Source organism: Danaus plexippus, assembly GCF_018135715.1.
Source record: "Danaus plexippus chromosome 22 unlocalized genomic scaffold, MEX_DaPlex mxdp_27, whole genome shotgun sequence".
NCBI classification, from domain to species: Eukaryota; Metazoa; Arthropoda; class Insecta; order Lepidoptera; family Nymphalidae; genus Danaus; species Danaus plexippus.
Genome location: NW_026869855.1, coordinates 2,050,086 through 2,062,710, shown reverse-complemented (window position 1 = coordinate 2,062,710; position 12,625 = coordinate 2,050,086). Strand labels below are relative to the sequence as shown.

Here is a 12,625-nt window from a genome sequence, read left to right as displayed (position 1 = left end):
TTATATTTACTGTGTATATTGATAACATTGGGATTTTGCATTTTAATGCAAAAAAGTGAAAAATAGAAAATTTGTAACAGAAAGCAGAGATATGAAATAAAAATGATAAAAAACAAGGTTCTATTGATTTCGCTTATAAACGAAACTGATCTTTTTCAGTTTCTCGTCTAGAATAAAATGAGTCGAATGTAGGCTTGGATTTTTCCTGTCTTAAAAAAATTAAATAAATTGATTTTAAAGCCTTTCTGAGACAGTTATGTAAATAAATTAAAAAATATATCTCAATATTCAATCAAGAAAAGTACTATCTATATATTTTATCGTAGTAATAAAACATTATGTTGCTTAATTTCTTGTAAAATTTTCTTAATAGAACTGAATTCCAAAAACACTATTAGTAAGACCGATGTAGTGAAAGTGTATTATGGTAATTGAAAAGGTCTTCATTTAATAGAGGATTTTTTTTGCTCAGGCTCGTTAACCTCAAAATGTATAGGATAAGAATACTTTTAGCATGATATGATAAAATGAAATATTTTTTTTAATAATGCAAAATATATATGAAAATAAGAAATAAAAATAAATATAATATAGGTCCTCGCGGACAAAATCACCAAACATAAAAAAAAACATATACTGAACAATTTTGGCTTGTATTTTATTACACTTTCAAAGATATTTACATGGTTTTATTATTTTAATAATACTATTGGAATTGTAAAGCATGCCCAACAGCATAAAAAAATTAAAGGAACGAGACACTAATTCAAATTGAAATAATGTATTATGCCCTCAAAATATGGAAACAAAAATTCACAATAAATTGTTCGAAAACAAAACAGAAGGTGTGTCAACTTTAACGGTACGTGTAAATAACGATAACAACATCAATTAAAGACTAGAAATCCAAGATAAGAAATTATATTAGCTCAGACAACGTTACATAAGCAGGGAAAAGTTCAGGGACCATATAACAAAGGTTAACAACAGGAATTAAGCACTCACAAACTCCTTTCCAAGCTTATAAACTATTTACGACAATCCTGAGACGAAAATAAGGAAATTTTATTGTCAATGGCTTATAAAGGCTTAAAATTAATTACTTCAGGTTTTTATCGTATTCATATAATAGATGGTTAAAATAAAATATACAAAATAACACAAAAATTCAGAAACATGAAATATTCTTAAGACTTAATATAAAAGTGATGATAAAATGCTTGCTAAGGTAACTATTAACTCGTTAACAACCTCAAAATTTATTATGCAAGCTCTGAGTTCCTTTACGCAGAGTAACTTAATCTGCCTTCACAATGTCATGGTTGGCAGATTTTATTTATATATATTATTATCAGATATTCATAAGTAAATATTCTACCGAAATTTGAGTTGACATTCAAGTCATATTTATAAAGTGTGTTTTAATTTTAATTGTTTTATTATTACCACAACAGCGAGTTATATATGTATAGTTAAAAAATTAAGAGAGTATGAAATTTTTTAAATAGACTTAAAACTATGATTGTATACATACGCGTACGTATTTCAGTTTATTGTTAAAAACAATTATAACAATGTAAGGAAAATATTTTAAAAATAACGATGCTTTAAAATTTTAACTGCTATAGTCTATTTGATAGTTTAGATTTAACTGTCGGTTTTAATATTTAAAAAGAATTTTGTACCTAAAAAATACTGTTTGATTCATTTTATACCAAAGCAATTGCTTTTTTTTTTTACTTTTCTTCGATGCTAATTTAAAGTGTCACTTTAATTTTTTTTTCTTTATCTCTTGTAACTGTTGTTTTTTTTGTCTCAGGTCTCGTGGATACGAAGAAAAGATTACCATTTATTGACAGTAGGATTGACAACCTATAGTTCAGATCAGAGATTCCAAGCTATTCACCTTCAGCACTCAGAAGTAAGTTTTTAACAAGCAATGCATCATATATTATGGAGTGTGTAAAACTAAACAATACATTTTATAAAGTTTTTGGTTGAAAGTTGTTGCCGAATATAAACTTTTAATATATATCTGTTTCTCTATTTGGTTTGTTGCGATACGAGCGTTAATAAAAGGGGACTTCATGTTTGCTCAAAAATTCCAATTTTCTAGGACTGGACACTAAAAGTTCGTTTCGTTCAAAAACGGGACGCCGGTATATACGAGTGCCAAGTATCCTCACATCCGCCAACCAGTATATTCCTGCGGCTTAATGTTGTAGGTAAGTTGTGAAATGTAACTTTATTTCTTTAAAAGAAATTTATATTTTAGAAACTAAATGTGATTAGGTGTCATCGTTTGTTTTAATCTACGATGAAAAGTCTTTCGTAGTACAAATTCTGACAGACCATTTTGTTACGCTATTAAGATATTATGTATATGATATATGTTATTGATTATACTTTACTTACATACAAATATATAAGATAATCCACCAAACTCATTATTATCATTATTTTATAAATACTAACTGTGAGCACTTGCAATTAATATTATATTTCAAACCAACACAATATAATTAAATTTAATACAGTCCTCAATAAATAATAGATAATTAAGGTTGAAATTGGTAAACCAAATAACGTATTAATTTCAAGAAAGGGTAAGTTGAGTCATTTTGCTTCACACCAATTATATATTCCGAGCGGCATTCGTGTATACAAAGTTTATGCGGTTTTCTTGGAATTTATAAAGTGCTTTGTCATTTATCATTCTACCAATAGTGCTGTAGAATAACAAATGCTGAATAGCACTTTCAAGACCCTTAGAAATTGGAAAACTATAAAGATAAATGGTTTTCTTTTCAAGGACCATGTGAATTAAATCAAATTAGGTTTGAAGAAACTCATAGTGATTGTGACCAACTATACGAAATTACTTTGTGGAATACATTTATATTTTATTTAGTTTCGAAATAAAATTCTTGGATACTCTCAGTTCAAGAATAACCAAGTTTTTATTCATTATTGTGATACTACTTTTTAAAACTATTTAACAGTCACTTAAGATAAAATATTTAAAAACTAAGCTCAAAGAAGTAAACAATCTCAATGGCATCATTCAAGAAGGCAACGGATTTCAATTTATTAAAATATGTAAGCTATTTGAAATTTACTTCAGCATTTTTTTTACAAGAAACAAATTATTGCATATCAGAAAATAAGTCACAAATAAAAAAGAAACGCTAAAGACTCCCAACTCGAAAATATATTTGGTTATTAAATTGTAACGACCTCCTTTAATGTTTCTTAATATACAGCATTAAATATCCATAGTAAAACATATATACTTCCTAATATTTTTCCGACCATTCTTCTCGTGTATTTCATGGGTGAGCGAATTAAAAGAAAACAATTCGGTGCTCCATTTATTCAGTTCCAAACTCATGTATTGCTTTTCTTTAATTAATATTATCATTCCGTTGTTGCTGGCTTCTTGTTTAATGTTTTGGTGTACCTTAAATTGTTTTATCATCCGTTCATTTAAAGGGTAGGGAGTTAATTTTTTATTTGCAATAACTTTTTCATATTTAATTCTTCATAACTTAGATTCATGCTTGTTTTATAAATCACGCAATTAAATCTTATACATCTCATAAACATATACTTATTTTATCAACTTTATCTTATCCCGATAAATATCATAACGATAATATACAAATCAAACTTCATTCGTTTGGTTAAATGTATAATTATTAAAATTTTCAGAATTTTTCTGATAACAAAAACTTCATAGAAATTCTTTTAGTGATACCAGAATTTGTCTTTCAAATTATCCGTCTGAATTAAGGCTACTACTAGATTTATGAAATTGAAAGTCATTTTTATGATATCGTTTATAAATATAAGCAAAAAGATCATATTTCTCAATTAAGAACATCAAATTAACATTTCGTGAATTTAAATCTTAAGATATTATTACGGAATAATAAGTTCATATTCCTTTAAGGAAGATCTCATCAAATATGATATCAACTTTCCGTTCCCGCAGAACAACTCGTCTTCTGTGAGTTTATATTCACATTAATTACTATATTACATTAATAATGTAATATTAAGATAACGCTTTAATATTCACAAAAGCATTCGTGTCATTAAGACCGTATAATCAATATTTAAATATACGACACGTTATTAGATCGGTTTAAAATTTATATTATGTACGTATATTAAAAAAATCTAGCGACAAGTTACGTATATGATCGCTTTCATGACACAAAATATATATTTTAATACCCAGTATTATATTTAATATGTAATAAGAAATCAAAATCCATTAGCAAAATAAAGCATAAACCAATTATAGGAAGGTATGCTGCAGCAGGTGAAGGTCGTTATTGATTACTACTTATACATTATAATTATACTTACATTTTATAGTATAATACTCTCAAAATAAAACAGAGACACGTTAAAAAAAACATTCAAAATGATCTCTGTCAGACAATCCAAATTAAATGAACTACATTTTGACTTATAAGAAATTAAAGTATGGTAAATAGCATATCATAGTGCGTACTATTATTACAGAGGCTCGAGCTCAAATATCCGGACCAACCGAGAAGTACCTCAAACCGGGTTCCATGCTGCGGTTACAGTGTTCGGTGGTTCAAACCACAGAAGCACCTGCTTTTGTATTCTGGTTTGTATTCTATATCTTTATTATTTATATTCACAATAGCATTTACCGGCTTTAATGCTACAATGGTAAGTAGATACTAAACAATAGCTAATTAAATTTAATTGAGCAATAATTGGTTATGATGAGTTATATAATGTGTTAGTCAAGTACATTTATATAATATGTATGTATAATTCAGTTATACATAAGATTTGTTACTTAAAGCTTCATTGTTTTATTCATTTTCGTTATAAAAATCATAAAATATAAATCTTATATTATTTGAGATATTATTATATGAGAATTATGTTGTTTTTTGTCTTTTAATTTCCAAATAAAGAACTGTCCGTGATATAGCATTGTGGTCTTTCTTAAAAATATGTCCATTTGCATATAAATGATACATTTTATCTGTGTCTCTAGAGAATTTACGATTTCATTACACGTCAAAGTGCTTTGAACTCGTAAAATTAATCTCAGCAGACAATAGCTACTAAAATCCTGGCGACAAACTATAATGTCAGTTAAACAGCTTCGCTATTATAGTTGTAATTTACGAAACGAAGCAAATGAATGGTGTGTAACTAACAAATGGATTTTTTACTGAATGTAACATGTAAAAAAAATATTATCATAATATTAATTAACTCGGTAAATATAGAGAAGAAAGTTTTCTACACAATGAAAAACGCTTTTTAAAAAAATCTGTTTGTATGTTGCACACTTTGTTTTTGTAACGATCTAACTTTATTTGAAGCATTGCATACATGTCGTAAAGGTCAGTGAGCACACAAACCCTTTATATAAAGAATAACAACTTTTCTTTAGGGAAACAAAAGCAAAAGTTGTTAAAAAAAAACGAATCTGTATTTGTGTATATTATACATTTATCAGAAATACATCGAACATGAAAGAAATAATATAATATATATATATTCCACACAGAGGTAAACCTTTCTGAGAGTAATATTGGCCATTATTGGCTGAATAAAATGATATATACTACCGAAGTTTCCCCAAGTTGTAAGTTCTTGAGACAAGGAAATTATCTTTGAAACTGTCAAACCAATTTTCGCATCATTCCCAATTTATCGAGGTTCCCAATAGTGTTATTTCGGTATGTAGCTCTGCCAAGTTAGTATTCAACGGTGCCAAAATTTCTAGAGCTTCCCAAAAATTACCCAATTATGTCTTGTCTTGGCGGTTGGGTCAGTTTAAAATTTTATGAAATTAGCTTCAAAGCAGTTTTATTTTGATAATCATATTCCGCAAACGAATAAGATTTCAAGAATAACGTCTTTGTATATTAATTATTTTTATATCCTTTCGTTTAAATTTGATTGAAGTAAATTGAAATTCACAAGTCACCTGGAGAGTTAAATATAATTTATATAACGAGAAACCAAAAACTGTTAACACAGTTAATAAAAAGTTACTGTAATTTGACGAACAGTGGCGGAATAAAATTATTAGAGAATAAAGAATGAACGAACACGTAGTGTCGGTTAGCGTTCTGCGAGGAAAATGTACGTGATTTGAACTTCATGGTTATTATTTATATTAGCGGCTTTGAAAATATGTTTAACTAACTGTATTGCTTATTTCCAATTCATTTTCATGGCGAAATACATTTTGATATCTCAAAAGTTTTTCCAAAACGAATCGTTCATAGCTTTTTAATACGTATTCAAACTAGTGCGCCTAATTTGTTGAGTAAAGGAATTATTCAATAAAACATGTGGTTATTCACTTTAGGGTCTTAAATATTTATTTCTTGGGTTAAATAAAATAAACATGTTTTTCATGCGACATACAGTTCAAAGCTTTAATAACCAATTGAAAGCAATCATTATAATAATAGGAAGCCAGTATTCTTTATTCACCACATACTTATTTAATATTGATAAGTGGGTGACAAGGTACTTTTCTCAGCTGTTGCCGCTCCTCTTTATAATTTAAATGGAGGATCATGAACGAGGCATTTCTAGAGCGTAAAACATAATTGACCGGTTGTCGTAATTTTAAAATATTTTTCGTCATAACGTATTACGATAATTTTCTAGGTATCATAATAGTCGTATGATCAATTACGATGTGGAACGTGGCATCAATGTGACAACAGACCCCGAGCAGAGGCTGTCTGACCTCTTGATTCCAGCGGCGAGCGTGTCTCACGCCGGAAACTACACCTGCGTACCAAACAACGCGGTACCGGCTAGTATATACGTCCATATATTCAATGGTGAGTTATGTATAATATATTTTTAGGTAAGATTGTAATCAACTCTCTATATTAATAGAAAATTATGACGACGAATAACCAAACCTTAGTTATATATAATAAACAAATTTTAAATATGTGTTATTTTTCACGACTAAATTTCTCTGATTCATATTGCTTCAAAAGGTTCAGTTTGTTCACTTCACCAATATAACACTCCATATTTAAGTAGAGCAAAACATTAACAGTACCTCGGTAGGAATTGCTAATTTGAGAACACTCGCATGGCTATTAGCATCAGACAGATCGATGAATAGAATGCAGCAAAATTTATTTCTGACATATAAATATATCACAACCTGCTTTTACCGTCTTGTTAATATTGTATGTTTTTGTAATTTATAAAGATGAATAACGAGAAATTCATAAGATTTTCTTATTTTCGATAAACCAAAATTTGTTTACAACGTAATATAAGTAATATTCTTCTCGCTGCAAGGCTCAATTAAATTTAAACTAACTTAATTTTTTTTAATGTAATCTTAGAAAAATCTTAACGAGTTCGTTATCATAGAGAAATCCTTTCATTGAAATTAATAACCTGATCCGTATAAAAGATAAAGTATACTTCATAACTTGTGAGTGTATTTCTTAAGCAGCCTGTGTTTCTATAATAGCTCTTCTTAATAAAATTAATTAGTCTCTAGACAACTTCAATTTATTTTTATCTACAATACCTTTCATTAGGTTTAAAATAAATAAATCCTAACCAGTATATACAAGATTAAGAATTTCAACAAAATATATATATATATTTAAAATCGTCTACAATTGTTATAAGGTTATCCATTTTCTAAGTTTAAATAACTAGTATAAGTAATTAGCGATGAAATTAAAAATTCTCTAGCCAAAATGAATTAAGTTGGTAGCTCTGTAAGTTGTATCAAAGATAAAAAAACCCTTTTAAAAATTAAAACTTTCTTTCGGATAATCGAAAAATACTTGCAAGAATAAAAATCTGAAATTGTACTTGTGTTACTTACATATAATTTCAACTATTTTTAGAAAACTTTCATAGAATTTATCAGTAATATTAATTGTTGAGATAAAATTTAAGACAATTGATGAGAATAGGATGTAACGTGATTAAAATTACTCCGCAATGGACGTAGATAGACAATACTGGAACCTAATGGTCTGGATCTACGCCAAGCTCCCAATGTTTTCTATCAAACGACCATACAAGACGACGACGAGGTCATTATTCAGTTTAACATCCCTAGTTTGAAGTGTTTCATTTTAATTATCCTATTGTTATTAATTTATATAGTTTTTGTATATATTTTTCAAATCATTATTCATACTTTCAAAGTATTGTATACAAAAAACAATAGTGTTTTCTTAAAATTATAAAAATTTTAAAATAATATGCTACAAGACATCACTCCGGTGTCGCGATCCGGAATCTTTAAAATAGCAGTCTTCATAATTTTTTTTTTTACGACAACAAAAACAAGTTATTTTAATTTCTATATGTTTTTCTCATATTTCATTGGAATATATAAAAAGTTGAAAACTTGATGTATTAATCCATTATAATAAAGAATATGTAATAGAGAAAAATGAAAATAAACTCTTTGGTTTCTATGGCTTCTCTTTTTGTAGTACATATTTCTATTCTACGTATTTTTATTCCTAATTTCGTGCACTGTCTTCTTTAAATATATTAAAGGATACGGTAAAATAGATGTTACAAATTGCAATACAAACTTTAACTTTGTAGATGAGAATAGTTTATTGGGTACAGATGTACAAACACTTACATTTCGAACCTTAAAACGAAACTTAGTGTTTTAGTTAATGATCCTCAGCTTAGAGTTTTTTTTCTTCAAAACAAAGTAGAAATTGCTATATATATTTTAACACCGGGTAAGTAAGTGTCAAATGAGGAAATTTATGTTTAGTCACCTTTAGGGGTATGTGAGCGACAGGAAGGGAAAGGAAAACACGTGTCGATTTAACTCAAGCTACCGTCGACCCACTTTGTTACATGTTACATTCAATTGTGTTCTCCCAGGTTATAATTACTAATGAAGAGTCCGACAATACTAATGAAAAATAAAAAAATATTACCAATATACGCATTTTTTAAACAACATGATGGAATCGACAGTCACACCACTCATCTCAAGAGGTGACCGACATTAGCACGGAAATTTTTATAACTATAATTTAAAGCCAACACAGGAATTAAAAAGGATTTTTTTTTTTTTAATATAACATATTTCAACAAATGATTTTTATTTTGAAATGTATAAATGATAAAGAACAGTGTAAAAATAATCAAGCTCCTATTTTAATATGCTGTTATTGCTGCAGCCTCTGTTTTGCATTTCATAAAAATATAGTTTATTAATACTTGTTTTCATTGATTTTTAAAGAATTCTCTTTTTTTATTAAATTTTAAAATAATAACTCTCCTTTGACAGCTGACCTGTTATTGTCTTAATATTTGGAAGTTTTATAATGAAGTTAAATTAGCAAGAAAATTGGAATATCAATATCACGCTTTGACGCTGTTACCCGAGGCGGTGATATATCGTTTATCTCTCTAGCTACATAGTTACATCAGGTCACTCCTATTACCCAGGCCGGTTAAGCTAAATATATATGTACAAAGTCATGTAATTGAACATGTACATTAATTTGTGATTATAATTTTTAAGTGCAAATAAGTTTTAACCGAAACTTTTGTTAATTAATTATAGGTTCAGTGAATTAAATCCAGGTGTATAATGTTAAAAATGAAGTAATAAACATTACAATACAAAAATCTTAAAATACTACTTTGGTGTAAATTATTTTAAAATAATATTAAAAGGTACCATCACATTGTTTTCTATTTCATAATTTTATTTTTTCCCTTGACTAAACCAAAATATTTGTAAAATAGTGCTTAAGTATTCAGGAGTTCAAATTTGAGAAACAACGAATTAGTCAATATTAATATTATTAACTACGGCTTTATTCGCACTGGAATTGTGGAATATTTTGCAAATATCAACGTTTTAATTTATTGGACGAATTATAATCGTAAGTGCCGTGTAGAGAAAACACGAAGGAGTTTTTCGAATTGAGTAAAGCCGTTTATCTATTTTTTTACTAGTATATCTTTTCTATAATAGATAATTTATACAGAAAACAAAACATTTTAACAAATATTCATAAACATCAATACCAAAACTGAAAATTTGAAAAGATTTTCATACATTATCATAAAAGATATAACCACGTTACCATAACTAATAACGATCCTATTACATTACACTGGCGTGCCGTGTTTCCCTCCAAAGGGACTTGTTAAGCAGTGATATTGCTGCAATACGATATTCAAGCTCGATACATATCAACTTAAACTTTACAACATAATTATGAAATAGGAAAATTCTTTAAATTTATTTTCCTATTCTTTTATAAAATCATCATTTTCATATCTACTTTTCACATTGAGTAGTTATATAGATGTTATTTAAAATTTTTATTGAAGTATATTTATAGAAAAAAATCTGTTTATATTCTTTATTAATAAGTTATTGACATAACATTAATATAATGCAAATATATTATTTATTCATAGTAATATTAATTATTCATTTAACATATCCCAAACATTAAATTACAAATCTATCCTCTGATGTCATCATGTACATATCATTATATATGTACATGGTGACATTAGAAGGTACATTTATAAATAGATAGTGAAAACTCTGCCTTATAAGTATTTTAATAGATTTTTTATACATATTGTGATAAAAAATTGTACTTATTACAAGTATAATATTAAGTAGATAAGTGGAACACTTAGATTTTATATTTACATAATTACTAAGAATTTCAAACAATTTATAGATAATATCTGCTACAATGCATGCACTAACAATATTCATCCCCTGAGGTATATCAGACGGAATTGTACGAGATTGACATAACATACACGAGATATTTCAGGACATACGTGGGTAAAACTGAAAATGTTTAGAACTGGCCAGATAGAAACATTGTTTATGTAAACTTTTTTGAATTCAAATTTTAGAACTCTTTGATAATCTAATGTAGTATATTTGTTTTTGTTTATTGATGGCAAATCTAAGACTCTTGTTACAAAATGACGCGAGAAAATCTTCGGTCAATGATTTATTATGACCTTCTTTGTGGGCTTACACAAAATAAAAGCTATGATTTCTTAATGAAGCCCCATCGCGTGCCACTAGTTGCAATTCTTTTAATAGCGACTACTGAAGATAACATCAGTACAATGCGACGCATGATAGAGAAAGAGAAGAGAGTGACCTATCAGAAGATACGGGCAAGCAAAGGCATCGGTATGAGTCAAGTTAAAAAAATATTACACTGTCTTACAGGAAGCTTTGTACTAGATGGATTCCCTATACTTTAACCGACGATCAAAAACAACTTTGCATGGACTAGTTCAACAGAGGTGACTCAAATGCTGTATTAGACATCGTCACTGGTGATGAAAGCTGGAAATATTGCTACAAACCCGAAAATAAAGACAATCAGCTCAGTGGGTGTTTCCTTTCAAGGATCGGCCACCTAAAGTGAAGATAGAGAAAAGTCAAAAAAAATATATATGATTGCCTCATTCTTAGGTCGGAAAGGTAATTTCTCTACAGCTTTGCTAGAAAATGCAAAGACAGTTACTACAGACGGTAGGTCAATCGCTGTTTGTCTGTTGTCTTGGAAAAAAATCGACAGCAGCGCCCTCGAAGCAGGATCCTCCTTCACCACGAAAATACTTCAGCGCACTCCGCAAAACAGACTGTTAAATATTTGACTCTGGCAGGTGTTGAGATATTGAGTCATTCGCCATACAGTCTTGACTTGCGGCTTTTGTTTGTTTACAAGAACTAAAGATAAAATTCGAGGTATTGGCTTAAGGGGGCTCGAAAGACGCGGTAAAAGCGTACGTAGATGACATGGAAGAGGCCCCTAAGGACGAATGGGCCCACTGTTATTCTCAGTGGTTCCATCGAACGCTACGACGTGTACCGTTTTACATTTTCATTGATACCAGGGTGTAATTAATGAGTAAAAATATATTTTAATTAATGTAACGAACAAATAATTATATCATATAATGATAGTGTAGTATCATAAAATGATAGTGTTTGGACGTAACAAAAATATACACATTAAAAATATATATTTTTTCATACTTCAATTATTGTTATCTTATTATTTTTCATCTATGTATGCCACATTGTTCTTATAGTCTTTTTATGTAAGGAATGTGTAGAAATGTGTAGATTGTTATGTTTTTTTTTATTTGTCATTTCATTTTAGGACTCTTCTTAGGAAATTTATATCTAGTGCGTTGTGCATAAGGTGGCCGACGTCAATTGAATCATGTAAACTTCGCTAGTTGAAGGCGGACTTAGTATCATTGACAGGTATTTACATCGCACTTTTTGCCTCTTACATATGTCAAGATTTGAGAGGGCAATAGTGATTAAGACTACTTTACAGAAAAGTCTGAAAATGGCACATTAAACATTTTATCGTCACTAGATTTCACAGATGGCTTTCTGTTCTTTTTTGTTATCATATCACAAGATAATATTGATCTAGTTTTAAAACTATAAGCATCTAGTTTTAAATACTAGATTTTAATACATAAGTTCTTTCAATATTCTTAAATTGGAAATTCCTTGACTACGTTTTAGTCTTTAAGCAATATTATTTCAAAGTCATCGAGA

General features: G+C 28.6%; 1 protein-coding gene across 1 annotated transcript in view; it reads left to right on the top strand.

The window, feature by feature from the left end:
• Nucleotides 1–12,625, top strand: part of LOC116773623 (uncharacterized) — a 69,773-nt gene that overhangs the window by 50,501 nt on the left and 6,647 nt on the right. The window contains exons 4-7 of the mRNA XM_032666109.2: nt 1,820–1,921; nt 2,117–2,225; nt 4,534–4,645; nt 6,688–6,866. Of these exons, the coding sequence (XP_032522000.2) occupies nt 1,820–1,921; nt 2,117–2,225; nt 4,534–4,645; nt 6,688–6,866 (502 nt within the window). The remainder of the gene's footprint in view (nt 1–1,819; nt 1,922–2,116; nt 2,226–4,533; nt 4,646–6,687; nt 6,867–12,625) is intronic.